The sequence below is a fragment of the Natrix helvetica genome, assembly GCF_964273705.1.
Source record: "Natrix helvetica genome assembly, chromosome: 3".
In the NCBI taxonomy this organism is placed as follows: domain Eukaryota; kingdom Metazoa; phylum Chordata; class Lepidosauria; order Squamata; family Natricidae; genus Natrix; species Natrix helvetica.
This window is the reverse complement of record NC_138549.1, coordinates 88,672,146-88,694,239: the sequence shown is the minus strand read 5'-3', so window position 1 is coordinate 88,694,239 and position 22,094 is coordinate 88,672,146. Positions and strand designations below refer to the sequence as shown.

At 39.5% G+C, this 22,094-nt stretch overlaps 1 protein-coding gene across 1 annotated transcript; it reads left to right on the top strand.

Annotated features, from left to right (window-relative positions):
- The first annotated feature begins 370 nt into the window (after positions 1-370).
- Positions 371-20,918, top strand: CDC7 (cell division cycle 7). The gene is made up of 12 exons (XM_081948804.1): positions 371-745; positions 1,604-1,688; positions 4,673-4,756; positions 7,619-7,754; positions 10,027-10,120; positions 10,207-10,349; positions 12,068-12,296; positions 13,972-14,067; positions 15,225-15,388; positions 16,683-16,765; positions 17,695-17,844; positions 20,507-20,918. Exons 1-12 carry the CDS (start codon positions 623-625, stop codon positions 20,899-20,901), a joined length of 1,782 nt encoding a protein of 593 aa, XP_081804930.1. The 5' UTR covers positions 371-622; the 3' UTR covers positions 20,902-20,918.
- The last annotated feature ends 1,176 nt before the right edge of the window (positions 20,919-22,094 follow it).

Sequence of the window (22,094 nt, the reverse complement as noted above, 5' to 3'; positions counted from 1 at the left end):
TCCTTTTTTTTTTAAATGACCGAGACATTTTCAATTGAATGTAGATGATTTAGCGCCCAAGAATTCTAATTATGAATAGAAACATCCAGTCTCCCACCTCCCTTCGCTCCGTCCACCAACCCAGTCCAAGAACGCTGCTTTAAATGCCTCAACTCTTTACCATTTTAAGAAAAACCCGTTAACCACACACACACACACACTTCTCCCTCAGTACATTTCTTCTGCACAGGTCAGATGTTAACATATTGAGACAAAAAAGGAAACCGCCCTCCTCCTCTCTATCCCGCCCTTAACCCAGCGGAAGGAAAGGGACGCGGCTTTTATTTCTCCTCTCCCCTTTCGCCATCCTGCGTGTGAAGTAACTTCCCGCCTCTCCCAAGACGTCGTCTGAGTGACAGCACCCGTTCAGCCAGCCAGCATCTGCCCCTTGTCACGTGTATCCTCTCCTCCCGGCCTCGTCCTCACGGGCCGCCCTCCTTTCCCCCCTTTTCTCCTGCCAACCGCGCCGCTTGGCGCTAGGTACAAATGGGGGAATCGGAAGTTCTCCGAAAGGGCGGCTCGCATTTCGACACGGGGGGTTGTTCACGGTAAAGGAAAAACAAAGCAAAACACGCCACGAGAGATGCGGGATCCAGCAGGGGAAATCGGCTGGGTCGTTACTGTTGGACAGCCCACTTTGGAGCCACTAAGCCCAGGAGTCACGCGTGTTTTAGAGGACGAGAAGAACAAGGAGGAAAACAGCCCAGTAAGGAGTTGAAAACGATGACAGCCTTTCCTTCGCGGCTGAAAAATGATTGTGCGGGGCCTGTAAATTGGGGTCTGGGGCTTTCTGGTTGGGACATAGCCTTAAACAACGCTTCTTTCTCCCATCGTAGAATATTCCGCTCTTTTTTACACCAAAAATCGAGATCTCTTTGTTATGGGTGTCATGTGTCTGGCTGAGTGTTATGGGAGATGCCTTCGTAGTACACTTAGATGGAAAAGGATAATCTGGTTTCTCAAGATCACATCAGGAATTTTGCATTACCAGGAAAAAAAATTTTTTTTAATGCAGAATTCTGATCTTATTATGTACTAAAAGATGACCCAGTGTATTAATTTTCTTTTGAGTGCAGTTCAGTTTTAAATAAAGCCACGTACTGCTTTATTAGTACATCCTCACTAAGCCCTTAAGGACTTCCCAAGTATCCAGAATTAAATTATATTACACAAAATGAGCACGTTTGGTCTAGTGATGAAGGCATCAGACTAGAAACCAGTAGACCTGAGTTTTAGTCTTGCCTTTGGAGTAAAAGGGTGGGTGGCTTTGGGACAGTCACTCTCTCAGTCCAATTTACCTCATGAGGTTGTTTTGTGAGGAAAATAGGAGGAAGGAGTATTACATATGTTCGCCTCATTGAGTTTTATAAAGTAATAAAGGTGGGATAAAAATAACATCAACATCAAAGTCCCACAGCCTACATATGCCACACCCATTTTCCAAACTTATTTTGGGGGAAGCAGGAAAAAGTAGATTTATGTGATTCTGTTAACTCCTAGGAAGCTTCAGTCATTTCTTTGAGAATACATCATTCTATATTATTATTTGTTTCCTTTCAAATAGTTGGTCATGGAGGCAATTCATCTAGATGAAAAACCTCCCTTGAATGCTGAAAACTCATTTAAAAAACACGAGAGCAACAAAAAAGGTATGTATATTTAGCACTAGTCTAAAGTCTTCTCATTAGCATTTTCCTGATAATTTAGGGCTTCCTTCTCATTTTTGGAATCTTGATTAGTATTTTAACACTCCACAAACGATTCTTAAATTTTCATAGCGCCAGGAAATGACCCAAAGGTGCTTTTCAAAACACAATGGAATGGGCCCAGCTTTCTTGGTTTTTTTCCTTGAAAATGTTTCACTTCTCATCCAAAAAGCTGCCTCAGTTCTGACTTCATTCTCACGTATGTTGGGTTGGTTGAAAATCCCCCTGACCTTTTCAGGTATTTCCGTGAAGTATGGAATGACAATGTTGCTTTGTTTGGTGTTCTTTTCTTTGTTATAGAGGAACTCCTGCTGGATCTTTTTCTAGATTTGATGAAAGCCTAAGTTCTGAGAGGTTCCTTGTTTCAGTTCTTTTTCTGTTCCCCCTTTACTCGTAGGCAAACCTTCAGCCTGGTGATGTAGGGTTCTGATCACTCCCATTTTGTACTCCAATGGGTGGTGAGAATCAAAATGTGGGGGTGTTCTGTATAGTTCGGTGTTGAAACTTCTGTCTTCCTTAATATTACTGCTAAGTCCAGGAAAGCTGACTTTTTCTTAACATCTTCCCATGTGAACTTAATATACCTCTCCACAGAATTGATGTGTTTGGTAAAAGCTTCCACTTCCTGTGTTTTACTCTTGACCCAAGTATCATTCACATACCTATACCAGTGAGTGGAATTCCTATGAAGGAATCCAGTGAAGGAGTACTAACACAACGTAAACACAAGAATACATTAAGGCAAAAGTTTGTCCACGCTGAAGATAAAACATTTCCAGATACAAGCTGAACAATGTGGTATATGCAGCATAATGCAGTGGGACGTGCAGATCTGAACATTGGGGAAACAAAACACCCTCTTCACAAATGCATGGCACAGCATAGGAGAACAAACCCATCAGGACAAGATTCAGCAGTCCATCTGCATTTGAAAGACAATGGTTACTCTTTTGAAGGACAGCAAGGCCCACATTCTGGACAAGAGAGGACCACTGATTTGAAAGAGTGGTCAGGCCATTTGCATTAAAATTGAACAGGCCTCTCTCCACAGAGGGAGAGGAGTACAATACCTCCTATGTAGCACAATCCTTTCAGCAGCCCCAAGAAGGTTCCTTGCTCATTTACAGTCTGATTCTGTTGATTCTGAGAGAACTGATAAACCTCCAGGTGGCCTCAACGACCCTCAGAAAGCTAACTCAGAGAATTAACCAGATAACTGCAAAGAACATAAATCTTTCAATTCCCCACTGTTCAGTTCAGAACTGAAGAAGCTCCTTGGATGAGAAGGGAAACATTTTCAAGGGAGGGAAAAAAACAAGTCCAGTTGCCTTTTGAAAAGCACCTTTGCGACAACCATGATCTGGATGATTGAGAATCTTCACAGACATAATAGGAATTGATATAAATTTTACAGAGGTTGAAAACATCTAGGGGTTGCTATAAAACCAGAACAAAACAAAACCTGTAGAAGAATAAAGTTGAATATTTCAATCAAATACTATACATAAATTCAAATTTAATAGTTTATTTAACATTTCTTAATGTTAAATAAACCAGTAATTTAATATAATTAATTAAATAACGTTAATAACTTGCTTTCCATAAATAATTGATCTGATTCAAGCCACAAGGGTTAAAAAAACAACCTGGGTTCACACACCAGAGATGTTTATTTGGCTTTGCCTTAATGCATATATGGAATCTGTTTATAAATATAACCACAATACATGAAACTACTTGGAATTATAGAAGGGCTTGTAAGTAACTTATTGTATGTTTATGTTGAAGTTGTTACTACTTTGAAGCTCCAGGCGGGACAAAATTTCCTGGACAGTAACTGCAGAAATAGCAAGTTGAAACTTCTGATGAAACAATCCAGAACAACTCCAAACAGCATCTTAGCTATTCAGTCTCCCTCCCTCTTCTTCCTGCTGCATAGTTGTTTAGCTACCAACTTGTGTTCTCTTACAGATACCCAGAAAATAAATACAACAACATTGCTGTGCCATCTAGTGATAAAAACATGAAAAGCTACAGCTTCAATTTTTCGGAATTGGATTTAAATTCCTCAAGCTTCCTGTAACGTTTTTGTTTATAGTCCATTGCTGTGTCTTCATCTCAAAATAATAATTACTGATTATTTGGGACTTTTCAGTCAGATTACAGGAATTCCAAAGCACCAAAATAGCATTAGTTACACTTGTCTTTGTAGGGCTCAAGATGGGTGGTGCATCCTGCCTGGCCCTCCTTGATCTCTTTCAGGACTATCAGTAGTGGTATCTTTCTGGGCCAGCTTTTTTTTTGGGGGGGGGGGAGTATTTTGTAGTGATTCTCCTTTATCCATTGGTTCTAATGTGATGATGGGAAAGTTGAACTGCCAGATCCCCTTATGCTTCAGGGCTCAACTCTCTCTGTCATTAGGTCAGGACATTTGTGGAGTTCAGAATGTTTCTATTTTGTGAAATTGTTACACTGTTGGCTTCACTTTTTCTTCTTTGAATTGCATTATTTTTAACTTTGGTCATGTTTTTAATATTCTCTTTGTAAATTGAGTGTTCACAGTACAGAGTTAATATTTTTAAAATGGCCATATAAAATTTCTCAATGAAGTTTTTGGGGCATTAGTCATACTTCAGTATCAGTTTTTAGCATGTTGCTACTATAAACTGGAGATGATGTTTAGTGTAATCAGGCCTATTACACTTTATTATGTAAAAGTTTGTTTTTTCAATTTTGATTACTGTTTATTATGATTTTTTGAAATGCTAAGTAGCTGCATTTGGGCCACAGGTTTCCCAGTTCTACTTAAAGGACAGCTTTAATGCTTTAAATTTCACTATTAAATCATTATGTTGCAAACCTTATTTAAAAGTAAGGGAGAATGATCTCTGTTTCTAAAATGACTTATTTTAAAAATTTCTCCATAGGAGCACTTACAGATATTGAAAAGCTTTATCAAGCAGTACCTCAGCTTGCAAATGTGTTCAGAATCAAAGGGAAAATTGGTGAAGGTGAATATGATTTTGCTTTAAAGTTTTTTGAACATCAAGAGTTAAGAGGACTACAGATCATCTATCCGAATTTTCTATAGCCCCTTTTATATAAATTATTTCTGACTTTACTGTTATTACTTGCCTGCTGTGTCAAATTAGAGACTGGATTATCTGAAACCTTGTAATTAATGTGGTCATTTAAAAAAAATTAAACAGTGCGGAAGAAGACTAATCAGTGCTTTGGAATACAGGGAGAATTACTGGCCATCTTGCGCCACCCGTAAGCTTCTTAGCCACCTCTACCATATTGCTAGTGTGCCAGGTAGATAGGTTCTCTTAGGATCCTACAATGAACAGTAAATAGGAAAGAGTTAATTCATTTGTTCTCTATGTCATAGTTCAGATTCTCCTTGTCTTTTTTCCCCTTCTGGGAACTGGTTTAAACATTTGTTTGCAATTGCAATGGGTCTCTTGTCTTTGAGATGTAGCATTCGTAAATAGTAAACAATGTTTCTTCAGGCTATATAGATGGAAACCTGCATGACTGAATACTCCCCATAATCTCCACTGCTACCAATAGAAAAGACTAAGAAATAAACTGGTTGTTCCAAGATACTAGTTTTCCATATAAGTAGTCCTTAACTTATGACCTGTCGCTTAGGATGCATGACAGCCTGCATTTACAGAAGTGGTGGGTTCCTACCGGTTAGGACCGGTTCGGCCAAACCGGTAGTTGTTTGGCAGCCTGGATCGCTGGAACCGGCAGTGACCCAGGCCTGCCACGCCCCTAAACCGGTTCCCCGGTCACCAACACTATCTTGTTTTTAAGTTCTGCATATGTGCAGAACAATTTCTATTGCAAGAGCAAACCAGCAGTAGTGCCGGCTGGAACCCACCCCTGATTTACAGCTATTTGCAGCATCCTGTGATCATATGACCACATTTTACGAAACTTAGTGAAAATCAGCATTTACTTCAGGTTTTAATCGAAATTGACCCATAGTGAACCATTGGTTTACTTAATGACCATGGCATTAACATAATGACTGGCACAAAAAAAGAGATCATAAAAATCAGGTCAGTCTCATGGGTAATATGCTTTACAACTGTAATAACGTATGACTATGATAAGCAGGCTCCATTATGCTTTTAAGTGGAGGACCTTATGCAAGAATGTCTCTTTGTTGAGAAGAAAAGTACATACCTGTGTGAGTTCCTCCTGCAATTGAAGTGGAACTGCCCAGTAAGCAGATTTACCATTTCCAGCTATCATCAGGTTTGTAACTGACCATTGTGAGGCTGATCCATGTTCTGGAACAACACAGGTAGTCCTTGACTTACAACGATTTGTTAACTGACTGTTCAAAGTAATAACAGCCCTGGGGGAAAAACAACTTACAACTGGTCCTCCGTTGCAACATCGCCCTCGTCACACGATCAAAATTCAGGCACTTGGCAGCTGGCATGTATTTACAAAGCTGCAGCATCTCAAGGCCATGTGATCACCATTTGCAACCTTCCCAGATGGTTTTTGATAAGCAGAGTCAATGGGAAACCTGGATTTCCTTGATGATCATGTGATTCACTTAACTGCAGTTATGTGAAGAAAGGGAAGAAAGGTTGGGAAAAAATCGGGTGGAACTCACTTAGCAACCGCCTTGCTTCCAATGGATATTCTGATCCCTATTGTGGTCATAAGTTGACTATCTGTACGCATAGGAGATATCCAGCTTCATGCTTCCTATTATTTTGACATTATTCAGGAATATGGCTTGAGTGCAGTTGTTTGCTTAGGACTTGTCCAAGAATTTTCTTTAGTAGTACCCTTTTTTCCTCTTATCTCTGATGGATTAGAAACCTCTTTGAAGAACAAGGAAGTAGTTCTACAATAGTATCACATGCATAGATAGCTGTGTTGCTGAAACAGCTTCAAATTAGGTGAAGGGGTTTCAAAGAAGGAAGAAAATGCCATTAAAGGAAAAAATAAAAGAAGAAAAACGTTATTATTTCAAGTAACTTATTTTTTCAATACACTTTTTACTTTAACTCAGAGCAGATTTTTAAAAGTGGAAATTGTTTAAATAAATAACCAGCCATGTCCGAATTAGAGCAGAAAGTGTATCCAGAACTTTAAACTTTACAAAGCTGTAAGATCACTACAGAAGTACAGTTGTTTTACAGCAGTTTTTCTTAATCTGTGGTTCATGGAATGAAGTTCTATAAAAGTATCTGCAATAATCATCTACCTTTGTTTTGGGAAGACAAATCAAATAAGGTGGATGATTCATCCCCCCCCCCCCCCAACTCCCAAATCTCTGAATGGACAATAGAGCCTGCAACATGGATGAATTTGATGAATGTGGTGTTTGGCTTGTATTCTTTCTTTATTTTTGATACAGAAAGCCAATGTGATTAAATCTTTTGTCTTAAAAATAAAAATCTAACAGGCCCTTCTCTGGGTTGTATAGAATCTATTCCATGTACCTATACTTTGAGGACATATAAATCCATAAGTTTGGAGAGTCTCAAAAAACAAAGATGTTTGGACATTTGGCCTGTTCTTTGTTTTTTTTTATTTTTAAAAATCCAAGTGTATAACTCCAGTACAAGTGTATAACTCCAGCAAATATAGCCTTCTTTCTTACAAGTTCATCCGAACTATGTATCCCAATAACAGGGCTCATATTCTTCCAATTGTACAGTGCTTTTTTAAAAAGAAAAGAAAAAAACAAAGTTTAAAATCGCTTATGCAAGGATCCAAAAGGTTTTTGATGGGGGTCTGGTGGTTTACAGGAAGAATTTATAGAAAAACAAAATTAACTACTAGTTCCTCCTGGAAACTACTAAACTTTTGCTAAATATATCTATATTATTTTGTAGGAACTTTTAGTTCTGTTTACTTGGCAATAGGCCATCTACGAGGAGGCCGTGAAGAAAAAGTGGCTCTGAAACACTTGATTCCTACCAGTCATCCTGTACGAATTGCTGCTGAACTTCAGTGTCTCTTAATAGCAGGGTATGTATGGACACAGAAGTATACAGAGATCTTACACTTCCACAAGACTCACAATGGACTTCTTAGCATTTAAATTATTTTGATATCCTTTTTATATAGAAATAATTTTCACTTCTACACACACATGCACACAAACACACACACACGGTCAGTCAGTCAGTCCTCAACTTACAACCACAATTAAGTGCAAAATTTTGTATTATTGAGAAATTTCTTAAGTGAGTTTTGCCCCACTCTATGACTTTCCTCACCACATTTGTTAAGTGAATCACTGCAGTTCTTAAATTAGTAACATGGTTGTAAAAGTGCATCTGGCTTCCTCATTGACTTTGCTAATCAGAAGGTCACAAAAGGGGATCACATGATTCCAGGACACTGCAACCGTCATCAAGATGAGTCAGTTGCCAAGCATCCAAATATAAATCACGTGACCATGGGGATGCTGCAATAGTCATAGGTGTGAAAAATGGTTATAAGTCACTTTTTTCCAGTGCTGTTATAACTTCGAACAGTCACTGAATGAACTGTTGTAAGTCGAAGACTACCTGTATATATAAATGGACCATGAACTAATATATAGTTACTATATATATTATTTCATTTATTTCATTTCGTTTACTAACCATTCAGAGTTACAATGGCATTGAAAAAGTGACTTGATCAGTTTTCACATTTATGACCATTTCAGCATCCCCATGGTCACGTAATGAGAATTCAGATCCTTGGCAACTTACATGTATTTATGAAAGTTGCACTGTCCCAGGTCATGTGGTCACCATTTGTGGCAAAGTTAACCAGAGAAGTCAGATTCGCTTAACAACCACAGCAGTTTGCTTAACAGCCATGACAAAAATGTCATAAAATGGGGCAAAACTCACTTAATAACTGCCTTGCTTAGCCACAGAATTTTTAGGCTCAATTGTAGTCATTAGTCAAAGGCTACCTATATTCTAATACTGAATAGTGGTGAGGTTGTAATATGCCCTAAAATTGTTTAAAGAAATAAAAATGTCAAATAATATGACCTAAACTCTACTATTCCACGTACCAAGTATTTCTTTAGGTCAGTGAGGTGAATTTTTTTTGGCTTCCATGCCAAAAGCGGGGGGGGGAGCGCAGGGGGGTCGTGCTCAGGTGTGCCATACTCATAATGCTATGTGTGTGACCCCCCTATGCACGTGCATGCACGCCCAACCAGCAAACATCCTCCCCCCCTGCTTTTGGCACAGTTTTTTGCCAGAGGCTTTCTAGGAGCCGGGGCAAGGGAAAAACAGCCTCCCCCGCCTCCCCTGGATGCCCTCCAGAGGCCTCAGGAGCTTCCCGGAAGGCCTCCAGAGCCTTCCGGGAAGCCTCCTGAAGGCCCCTGAAGGCTCCAGAGGGTGAAAAACGGACCTACAGAGAACCCAGAGGTTCGGGAATTGTGACTTTCTGTTTGCCCGTAGGGCTGATTTTCAACCTCCGGTGCCTTCAGGGGGCTTCCTTAAAGGCTCAGGAGGGCAAAAATCGGCCCTACAAGCAAACCAGAAGTGACTTCTGGTTTGTCCTTAGGGCCAGTTTTTGCTCTCCAGAGCCTTTAGAGAAGCCTCCTGAAGGCCCCTGAAGGCGAAAAACGGCCCTATGGCCAAACCGGAAGTTTGTTCTTGAACTTCTGGTTTGCCCGTAGGGCCAGTTTTTCGTGCTCTGGAAGCTTTAAGGAAGCCTCCAGAGGGCGAAAAATGGCCTCAAAAGAAGGCCAAAGTCAGCTGGCCAGCTCATACATGCGCACTGGCCAGCTGACAGGGCAGCACCACGCGTGCCCTAACAAATGGCTCCGCGTGCCACCTGTGGCACGTGTGCCATAGGTTCGCCATCGCGGCTATATGTATATAAAAAGTGTTACAAAAAGAGTTAAAAGGATGGCACTACTTGTTTTTTTTAATGTGCATATATTTTTTGCTGGATATATTTTAGGGCATTATATCTAGCCCTTTGAAAATATTTTCAACATATACAAGCATAGATGTGAATATATGAAATCATCTTTATTGTGTATCTTAAATTTGTAACTCACTTCATGATTGTGAATGTCCTTAAAATTACAAAAGTAGTTTTGAAAAATGACATGAGCCATTTTTATAGACTTGTTTTCTGCATGTCATCAATGGAAGGCTGTTAGTATGAAATGATTTTCCTTAAAGAATAATGACGTATTTGTTCAGAAAAGATCTGTGGAAAAATGCTAACAATACTATGTTCTCTCTTTGTGAGGGAACTTTTTTTCTCCTTTTGGTAGAGGACAAGATAATGTCATGGGAGTTAAATATTGTTTTAGGAAAAATGATCATGTGGTAATCGTTATGCCTTATCTGGAACATGAATCATTTTCGGTGAGTTCTGAATTCTTTTTATTAAACGAATTAAGAGAGTTTGATTGCAAGTGAATGCATGTTTACTTATTACAACATTTGTATAGGACATCTTGGATTCTCTCTCATTTGAAGAAGTAAGAAACTACATGTTTAACCTCTTGAGAGCTTTGAAGCGCATTCATCATTTTGGTATCGTTCATCGTGATGTCAAACCCAGTAATTTCCTGTACAACAGGCAACTGCAACAGTAAGTCTGACCTATCTTGTATGTGTTATGATCTTATATGGTTTGTTGTTGTTGTTAGTTGTGAAGTTGTGTCCGGCCCATCGCAAACCCAAGGACAACATTCCTCCAGGCCTTCCTGTCCGCTACCATACCCTGGAGTCCGTTTAAGCTAACATTGACTGCTTCAGTGACTCCATCCAGCCACCTCATTCTTTGTCGTCCCCTTCTTTTGCTCTCAATCGTTCCCAGCATTAGATTCTTCTCCATCGAGTACTTTCTTCTCATTAGGTGGCCAAAGTATTTGGGTTTCATCTTCAGGTTCTGGCTTTCTAATGAGCAGTCAGGGTTGATCTCCTCTAAGACTGACCGGTTTGATCGCCTTGCAGTCCAAGGGACTCGCGGGAGTCTTCTCCAGCACCATAGTTCAAAGGCCTCAATTCTTTGGCGCTCAACCTTCCTTATGATTCAGCTTTCAGAGCCATACATTGCAACTGGGAAAACCATAGCCTTGACTATACGCACTTTTGTTGGCAGGGTGATGTCTCTGCTTTTTAATATGCTGTCTAGATTTGCCATAGCTTTCCTCCCCAGAAGCAAGTGTCTTTTAATTTCTTGGCTGTAGTCCCCATCTGCGGTGATCTTGGAGCCCAGGAAAATCTTATATGGTAGAATATATTAAATCTAGTAATCATGTATTTAGTAAAAAAATAATTGTACGTCTTGACAAGTATTTATGGTAGATGGGAGGAGATGCATTGAGGTCGTGGCCTGCCAGTTTAGTAAAATGGTAAATTTCCAAATCAATTTTGCCACATTTAGCAGACTTGTTCATGCATACACAATTTTTCAGTATGTGATTCTCATTTTGTTATTAAACCTTTTAAAAAATGTATTTCAATATCTGGATACCGTGTTTCCCCGAAAATAAGACAGGGTCTTATTTTCTTCCCCCCCCCTTCAAATTTTGCTTGGGCCCTATTATCGGGGGGGGGGGTTATTGGTTTGGGGTTGTTGGGTGGCTGCTCTCTTGCGAGCGGGCAAGAGCCGGGCACAGCCTCAAGGGTAAATGGTTGCGGGAAGACTCTGTGTCCCACCAGTCTTCCAACAGCCAGCCCACAACCATAGAGCATAGTCTGAGAGCGGCCATTGCCAGAAGACTCGGCAGCGGATCTCTGGAGTTTGGAAGCCAGTTATGCTTGGAGCATGGCGGCAGCAGGGCTGCGGCAGCGGTGCCCTGGCCCAGCCCTGCAGGGAGAGCTGGGCATGGTGAGGCTGGGGGGCACGTGAGCTGGAGGCAGAACAAGTGCTTGTGCAACCTCTCTTTCCAGCTGGGCAGAGCGCCATGCGGCTTAGCTCCTTTGGGATATTACTGGGTTGGTGAGTGGCGCTCTGTCCGGCTGAAAAGGGGCGTTGCCTTTGGTATCCCAAAGGTGTCAAGCAATGTGAGCACCTTTGCCCCCCCTCCCCCTGGCTCCTGCGGCTTTGAGCCTTCGGGATATCGCTAGGTTGGTGAGTGGCGCTCTGCCTGGCTGGAGGGGGGGTTGTCCAGGGGGCTTATTATTGGGGGAGGGCGTATCTTTTTGCCCATAGGAAAAATATGGCATGGTCTTATTATCAGGGCATGTTGTAATTTCGGGGAAACACAGTAGTATTAAACAAGGAAGAAGTTGTTAGATTCTGTTAATCTAACAAGGAAAAGTGAGTATTGTCATTAACTTCATGTTTTTAATTGTCTTCAGATATGCGTTGGTTGACTTTGGCTTGGCACAAGGAACTCCTGAGACAAAAGTGGAACTTCTTAAAGTTATTCCATCGGAAACTCAGCAAAGGAGTTCTGCATACAACAAACCAAGCCAAGTTACTTCCCCAACATCAAGGCAGCTCGTTCATCAATCAGCTACAAAAACAGCTAATAAAAGACTTTCTTCCATTTCACAAACACAGATTAAACAAGGACACAAAAGAAAGGTTCTAGTTTCTTTTGTTTTTTCATAATTTTGCTGGATGGATTTATTTAATAAGTAACTTTATCCAACAGGGGGAGATATAATACCAGAATAATATTTCATTCTGTTTCAGAGTTTTTGTATTTGTATGAAATCTTGAAGGAATATCAATATCAAATATCATACAAAATTGGATTTTGTTACTTGAAATAATTATCCTTTTATAGTATTTTATATGAGAGTGTTGTGTATTAATGGGTTCCAGATTGGTTACTACAGAATAAAAAAATCTGGGTCTGTTTCATTACATATCTTTTCATATTAAGGTGTAACTGCTCCAAGCATTATCCTGAATGAATATTGGGTTTGTCTCAGCAGGTGGCAATGTATGAACAACCAAATATGGACTTGGAAAACAAGTTCCTATCTCATGTATGGTGAAGTGGTTAGGCTGTTATACTGATATTGGTAGACCCGGGGTCTGATCTACCTCAATCCCAGCAGCTTACTAAGTGACTTTGACCCAAGTACAGTTTCTCAGCCCATCTACCACGCAGATTGATTGGTTATATGTCATCAGGTCATAGATACTTTTCAGGATGATCTGACCTTAGCTGGTCCTTCAGTTTTTCCATCACCACTATAACTGAGTATTTACATTATTGCTGGCAATTTCTTCCCTTTCCTCTGACTTTCCCAGCATGAGATTTTGCTTCAGAAAGCTAGATTTTCACATAATTTCTCCAAAGTAAGATAATTTGGTCATTTGTGCCTCTTTGGGACGATTTATTCAGCTATGCATTTGTTTCTTTTCGTGGCTCTCCGTGGTTTTTCAGAAGTCTTCTCCACTGCTAATGCTCAAAAGCATTAATACTAGTTTACTTTTGCTTCTTCAGAATCTAACTTTCACTTGTACAGAACTCTGTGTTGCATGGAGTTCCTTAGCTCAGGGATTCCCAACCAGGCCACGAAAGAGGCAGGCGAGCACGTGCAATTTCACTTGCACGACCAGTGGGTGAGCGTGCATGCAGCTCTATTTGTACAGGTGGTGGGCATGCAAATGGAGCTATGCATGCGCCTGCCCGTCACAGAACCATCCCTACCTCTCCTGCAGCCAAAAAGTTTGGGGACTGCTGCCATAGCTTGCACAATTCTGATCTTTGTAGGTACAGATGCATCATGGTATTTGAATAACTTTTCCAAGACCTTTGTGATTGGTCTACCAAATTCTAGGCTATGGTATATTTCACAAAGCTTCCTTTACTGTTAATGGTGAATCCTAAAAGGCAAAAGCTATCCATTGTTCAGCACCATCTTCGTTAATTCTAAGGTTTGTTTGGCCCGGCATTAATTTGATCATTACAGTTAATTTTAGTCCCATATTTTTACCGTGCTCCTTGCTTTTCATTAATAGATCTTCTAGATCTGTTATATTTTTGACTATAAGGGTAATATCAATAGAGCACAGGTTCTCCTTGGTTCTCCTTCCAGTTCTAAAACCATGCTAATTTCCCACTCACTCACAGGGATGTATTTGAAAAATGGGAGGATGGATCATTATGACTTCAGCCTTGAGCTCCTGAGTAAAAACAGGATAATTGATAAACTACAGAGGTTTTAGTATTTGCTCATTAATTAAAGGATGCATTGCTATGAATTAGAGATAGAATCCTCATTGTCCCTTCTTGACCTCACAGGACGATCCAGACTGTCATTGTGTTCAGCGTTCGGTTTTTGGGGAGAAAAATTTCAATGTGCGAAGCTCAGCATTTCAAGCCCGTTCCACAGTTAAAGTAAGTATTCTTAATCACAGATAAATCCAGTACATATTCAGAGGAATAGTTTGTCTTTGGGAAACCACCATTCATTAATTCAGTGTCCCAAGTTACAACGGTGTTGAACATATGGTAGTTATGTCTAGTTCCCAAACTTACATAGGGGTGGTGGCTGGCCTCCCAAATAGCCAAGGAGGCGCTCGCCGTGGAGGCAGGAGGCATTGGGTTCAGGCCCGAAGCCACCGCCAAAGTGCGAGACCTTCACACTTCACAAACAGGCCAGGTGGTGTGCACGGGCCAGGCAGCAGGCTGCCGAAGAATCTGTGGATCAGCTGGGCGTGGCCCGACTCCAAAGGGCCACCACGAGGGGTGTTGAAACTACCGTAGCCTTCCCTGGATAAGATCAGGTTCATGGCAGGGTCATTTTAGTAGTTGGGGGGGAGGGATTATTTTAGCCCATGTCCTGCAAAGCCCAATTGCGCTTAGTATCTGACATGTCCTATTTTCGGGGAAACACGGTAGTGTCATCACCAAGGAGTGCCACTGTGTAGAGTGGCCAGAAGTGAAAAGATGGGGGGGCACATGGGTGGATGGTGTTCAACAGAATGCATAGGCTCAGGGCTGGCAGGGACCAAGGTGAAGCCTCACCTAATGGCGATCTGGGATTCAGTTAATACAACAAGGACTGCTGTGGTTGTTTTCACTGATTAATGCAGTCATGGATGTCACGCTTTACAACTGCATGGCTTAATTCTGGTCCCAATTAACATAATCAACCAAGGACTTACCTGTAGGTTGTCTCAGCCTTCCATCCTTCTGAGGTCAGTAAAATGAGGACCCAGATTGTTTGGGGGCAATATGCTGACTCTGTAAAACTGTTTAGAGAGGGCTGTAAAGCACTGTAAAGCAAGATATAAGTCTAAATGCTAGTGCTATTATAAAACTTGAAACCTAGATTGGTTGAGTTCTTCTAAGCAATTAGGGCATTTTATTTGTTTGTTTTTTTAAGCCACATTATTTGGCATGTTTTTTTGAGTAAGTTTTTATAGTTAACTCTTTTTTAAATAGTTGTGTACTAGTGCGGCAAACTATTATCAATCTCATAAAATAAATCACTACTATGTTTTGAGTATGCCTTGCGTTAAAATGCAACTTTTATTTTACTGTTTGTAAAGCAACCCAGGATAATGGATATTCCAGTTAGGAAACTGTCGGTGAAGAAGAAGGCAACTTCAGTTGTGAATAATGGTTTAGGCAAGAAAACTGCCAGCAGCACCCAGGCTCACTTGACCTGTGACTGTTACGCAAAAGATAGTGTCTGCACCATTTGTCTTTCAAGGTAATTCATTTCTGATGCAGGAAAAAATACTCACTCTGTTGCCAAGCAGCATTAAAATTATGGATACGTTAGTGGCTTTACTAAGCACAGGCTACATTTAGAACCTTGAAATACAACAGCAGGGGGGGGGAAATCAAACACTTATTTCACCCACATGCTTTTATAATGGCGTACGCTTTCCGTACAAAAATTCGCAACACCAATAAAGATTTGAGCCCTTTCCAGTTCTATTTCTGCATTATAGCGATGTCAGTTTAGGAGGATGTCAGATAGACAATGCATAGGTATAGAAAAGTAGATTTATTATCTACTTGTTACTCCTTTCTATATAAACTGATTTAGTATCAGCTAGATATCTCTGGAGATTCTCAGTCATCCAGGTCATAGTTGTCCCAAAGGTGCTTTTTCAAGAGGCAACTAGATTTTCTGGTTTTCCTTTGAAGATGTTTCAGAAGAGCTAAAGAATCTTCTTGGATGAGAAGTGAAACATCTTCAAAAAAAAACCAGAAAGTCCAGTTACCTCTTGAAAAAGCACCTTTGGGGTATCAGCTAGATAGTTCATACAAGTATCAAACAACAATGGTAGACATAAAACGGTAGAAAAAAATAACGTCAAAAATCTAGGATAAGCTTAAATAGATAGGTTCTCTAGAATCATAATGCTATAACTACAGAGCAAATCATTTTGCAATTCTATTCATGAATATTATGTAAAGAAGTGTGAGCTGTATGTATGTATTCCCAATACAAGAGAAGTAAACATTTAAAAATGTTGCAACCAGAAAGCAAGATATTAGAACAATCTTCCTTAACATGGTGCCTCTGAGTGTGTGACAGGTTCAATTTTTAGGCTTCTAAGTTGGCCTTTGACTGCCAGCAGAGAATTCTGGAGTTGAATCGCAGAATGCTGGAAATCTGTACTATTATCTTGCTAGATGTCTAATAACACCATGTGAAAGTACATCCTAGATCAGGCCCGCACAATATACAGGTAACATGTGCCCCACCAAGCAGCCTTGTGTGGCCTGCAGACCTTTTTAATAAAAAATAGTAAACTTAAAGCAATCACAAACGACATTCTACCACCAGCAGCTTCAGTATTTCCACTGTTCCCCAAACTACATTATCATCATTCCAATAATTTCTTTGTGTGGCCCATGAGGATTTTTAATGTATCCATACAGCCCTTTGCCCTCAATGAGTAGAGTGGGCCTGATCTAGAAAGTACTTTGGTTATGGAATGTTCTAATTGTATGCTATTACTTTCTAATTTTTTTTTCTATTTAACCCCAAGACGTCAGCAGGTTGCCCCAAGGGCAGGTACTCCTGGATTCAGAGCACCAGAAGTATTAACAAAATGCCCTAATCAAACTACAGGTACAGTAAATTACACAAGCTACTTAATCTATTAAAACTGTTAAAATGTTGTTTTGTTAAAACTTGTTAGCTAAAATAAAAACCTTACATGGAAACTATCTCTATCCGAAATATTTACTACAATGTTTCTATTTTAAACAAAGGAGAAAAAGTAGAAAGTTCAAGTGGTTTTAGTTTTGTGATGATTTTTTTAAAGCCCTTGTTCTGAATATGTAGCATTCATTAGCATGCTGGCTTAGAGCAAGCTTAATTATAATATTCTTGCATGCAGATTTTTTTAGAGTTTCAAACTGACAAAAATATTTGATATTTTTAAGCAGATGGAAACTAGCTGTTAGATGAGAAACTTAAGCATTTTGGGAATATTAATATTACCTCCACCTGTCTGTCAGAAAACCTCATCTAAATTGATGCTGTTTCAGTCAGTGTATCTGAATTCTACAATATGTTTTCTTTTTTTAAAAAAAAAACTGCTGCTGCTGCTGAAACAGTAATGTCTAATGTCTATTGATGTCTTTTAGGATCAATACTTTTATTGCAATGAAATGGATAGTGAGGAGGCCACGTTTCCTCCTGAAAAAAAAGTCATATAAATTCAGGCTTATGAAAAACATTTTGCTATCACTTAATTTTGAACTAATTCCTTCATTGATCTTTCCACAATGGCTTGTTTTACCCTTTCTTTTCATAAATTGCATTGAATATTTATAATTGCAGATCCTTTGTCCTTGCTTGGTGCTTCCTGAAGTTCATTTGGGAAAGATTATAAAATATGAAAAGCCAAAGAAATCCTGGGAAGACAGCAGTCTTACATTTAACTATATAAAAAATACTATATAATATGCTTTGACTCCTTAGATTGTTTTTTAACATTGGGAATAAATTGGAACAACTAGTCATTGTTACTAAAGCCTTGTTTCTATTTGCAGCAATTGACATGTGGTCTGCAGGAATTATATTTCTCTCTCTGTTGAGTGGTCGGTATCCATTTTACAAGGCTAGCGATGATTTAACAGCTTTGGCACAGATCATGACTATTCATGGCTCCAGAGAAACCATTCAAGCTGCTAAAACATTTGGTACGCAGGTTTTGTTATTCTTTTTCGAACCTGTTTGTAACTAACTTTATTATTATTTGCCTATATGTAGATAATTAGGATTATGTTCATGGATTTCTACATAACTTCAGATAAAATAGCATTGGAATTCATTCATCTAAATGTCAGGACCAAATTCCTTAAATCATGTCAAGCTTCTCAATAATCCCATAGGAAACAAACAAACAAATTAAGTTAGCGGTATTCAGTTTGTGAAATGAAAAAGCTGCAAGCAAATATGTGACTAATTAAGTCTAATCAATGTTATTGGCTCTGAATCTCTCCTCCTCAGATTTGTAGTCCTCTTTTAGTCCCATTCTCCTTTCCCAGAATTGTAAACCAGACTTCTTTTTGCTGCATTTCTCAATAGTAGTACAGGTAGACCCTGACTTAAGGACCACCATTGAGTCCAAAATTTCTGTTGCTAAGTGAAACATTTGTTTTGCCCCATTTTACAACCTTTCTCGCCACCGTTAAGTGACTCGCTGCAGTTGTTAACTTAGTAACATGGTTGTTAAGTGAATCTGGTTCCCCTACTGACTTTGCTTGTCAGAATGTCGCAAAAGATGATCACAAAAGCCACAAAGTCATTAATGGAGTCAGTCGCCAAGCCTCTGAATTTTGCTCATGTGACCATGGAGATGCTGCAACGTAAGTGTGAAAAATGGTCACTTTTTTTCAGTGCCGTTGTAACTTTGGACAGTGCCTAAATGAATTGTGAGTCGAGGATTACTTGCATTCTCCACAGAAAGACTGCCAGCAGAAGGACTTCAATTCCCAGGATTCCTTCACCTGGCTGACGTTCCTCATTTTCCGTTCTACTTAAGGTGTTTAGTTGTAGTTATCTGATAGTCATCCAGAGAGATTTGTGCAAAGTATTTTGCACCAAACATCAGCTTACCACAACAAAAGATCAAGATGGGGGAAATGTTTCTAAATTTGTCAACAAAATCCTATTAAGGCAGAATCAGCAATTCAGTAAACATAGTGCATATTTGGCACTGCAATGAAAATTAAACAGATAAAATAAAAGCCATAGTGTCAGTGCTGCTTTTGCTGCACTCCAAAGAGCCACAGATATTCAGCTTGAATACATTTCAGATATGTGGGGCTAACAATTATTCACCAAATTAAAAGGTTTATAGATGTTCTGACCTAGGCATCCCAAGAGCATGAAGCAAACACCTGGTCTTGACAAAAACCCCTTTTATTAATTTACTGTGAATTCTGCTCATTCACATCCAGCAAAGTCTTTCAAGGGAGGATTTACAGTCACAAATCTTATCTGGCTTTGAGACCTGCCAGGCCGATATCTGCAAAACCTGGCAAGGAATCTCGGAGAGTCATGAGCCAATTAAGAAAACTAATTGTCTCATGCAAACTCCACTCCCCTTTCGCTCCTCTTTTATTTCCTCTGGGAGGGGCCATTCATCGTCCACCTGTGGCCTTATTCCCAAGTCAACCTCTGTTCTTTAGCTGTTCCCTTCGTCTGGCAACTCTGTGCATGCGCACACTGGGAACAGGTTCATCTGCCTCACTGATGTCTGACTCTGAAGGCAGCTGATAACTGGCATATGGCTCTGGCCCCCTCTCTGCCTCCGACACAGAGCCCTCATCAGAGCCTTCCCCAGACTCCAGGACTGGTCCATGTTCCTCCCCAACCTCCTCATATTCCTCCCCAACCTCTGAATCTGCTGCCAGCTCTGCTGGCGGGCCATGACAATAGATTTCCCCCAAATCCATAAAAGCAATAACAAAAAGTACAGACTCACTGTTGATAGTGACAGTTAAGTCTTTGCTCTTGGGTATTGTGTCACCTTGTAGTGTCTTCTGCGCCTCTAATCTTAGAATTGCTCAGATCGGTCTTCTGCCTCTTCCTTCATAGGGTAGTGCAAAGTAGCTCAAAGATATTTTAAGCTTGAAACAGCTGATTTGAGAATTCCACACTTAAAACAAAACTTGTAGGTCTGACTTGTAAGTCAGGTACAGAATAAAACAGGCTGCTTTGTTTAGGCTGTGAAAGAACACATCCATTTCTAGCAACACAGTTTCAAGGTTTCCAGTTGATGAGGTGAGTGCAGCCATGAATTGCATAGTTGAGGTCTGGCTAAGTCGACTCTTGGCTGATGTATCTTCACAGTCATGCACAGTGGGACCAACATATGCAGGACAATCAGTCCAGAATTTGACAGCATCACTTATTTTTTCCAGGAATACATACATACGATGTGAGATGTGTTCTTTCTTCCTCCCTCCCTCCCTCTTTTTCTCTTTCTTCTCTCTCTCTCTCTCTCTCTCCATGAAGTTATATAGAGATATTGTGAAGTTATGTAGCGATATTGCGCTATTGACTACATGCATACCCATAGCTGTGTATCTAATATTGCCAATATAAGAATTGTCTTAGCAATGTTTGCTGTTCTGAATTTCCTTGCAAAATAGCAGTCTGGAAAATCAATTGCCTGTATATCAAGTCTATACATGTAAAATTTGGAAGAGCAAAATCAATGTTTCACTTTTAAAAACTTGGTTCCACTAAGGGACCAGCGGCTGCTATTTTAACTCTTTAATTGAAGTGTTGGACGCTGTTGCAGAAAATGGCTGTGCGTTCTGAAGAACCTTCTAACAAGTGCTTTTCATTTAGGTAAATCAATCCTGTGTAGCAAAGAAATCCCAGCACAGGATTTAAAGAAACTCTGTGAAAGGCTGAGGGGGAAAACTATCCATTTTGACAACTCGGCAGGTGATGTACAGATGCACCCTTCTCAAGAATTTCCTTTAACAGTTGGAATAGGCAACGTGTCAGATTCTGCCTTTCAGGCATCCAAAAAGCACATGCAATATCAAAAACAAAGCACTCACGAAGATGGTGGTAAAGAAAAGAAAACTTTACAAAAGTCATCTGATCCCAAAGGATGGGACAGAGTTCCTAATAGCGCCTATGATCTCCTTGATAAACTATTGGACTTAAGTCCTGCTACAAGAATGACTGCAAAGGATGCTTTGCTGCATCCCTTTTTCAGAAACGTGAAGCAATAAAAAGACTTTTGACACTCTATTGTGTGTGTGTGTTAAAGTATTATTAGAATTGGTCAGTCTTTCAAATGAAACCAAAAATCTGAGAAATGTTATTTCCAGAGCAGTGTTGGTCTAGGTGTAGTTAAAGTAGTAAATATGTTTCTGTTTTTAAACAACTTTAAAGTGCATTTGATTGTTTCACCACTTTGTGGTGTGTTCGGAAATGGCAACATAAAATCTATAAAATGGGATTGGAATCTGAGAAAGGTTCTAGCTTGGGTTTTAGCAATCCTGTTACATCATGCAGCTTCCTAACGTTTGGTTTAAATTTGGCTGGGGGCAGATAACAATGAATTATTCTGGTAGACAATGAATTAATTATTTATATATATTAGTTTCACAGATCTGGGAGAATTGATTATTATGATTTGTAACTTCTGCTAGTTGTTGACAAATGCTTACATAGTTTGTTTTCAGCAGAACAAAAGTAACATTCATTTTAGATATAATGTAAGACACATGTATGTAGCTCTTTTGACAGAATTGGTGCGGAATTCTGACAGTTTAATCTTAGTATAGTAGGGGATATATATTGGTAAAAGTTAACTTATGGAATTGCTCAAGAATTTATATTTTATGACTAGGGAAGAGTATTGAAAACACTGACCCCGAGTACCTGGAACCTTTTCCTCTTAAGAGCATATGGTATCATTTACTTTCTATTTCATATTCCTTTGGAACTCTTATCTTTTCATTATATAGAGTACAATATCTTTTTCTTTTAAAAACAATGTACAGATACAGCATTAGTTTATTGATTGGTATGTACCACTGTGTTATCATTTTTTGATGAATTTATTAGAATGATCAAAATAAAATGCTATTTTTTATAAAATAAAAGCCATTATATAAAATATAAGAAATGCTGATTTGGAAAATGATGTCTGCAGACAAAAGATAGCATGTTTGTAATAAAAGTAATCTCTACAAATTACAAACATATCCCAGTCAAAGGAACCAATTTTCCAAGACAATAATAAGCTTGCAAGGTAGACATACTTTATTAGAATGATATAATACCCCTTCTGAGTTAAAAAAAATGTATGATTGGAATGAACGTTCAGTTATCTTGCCTCTAATATAAAAATGTGTTTTCTATATGTAAGTCTAGGCTCTGCTAAATAAGAATACATTTCTGACGCCCATAGAGAACA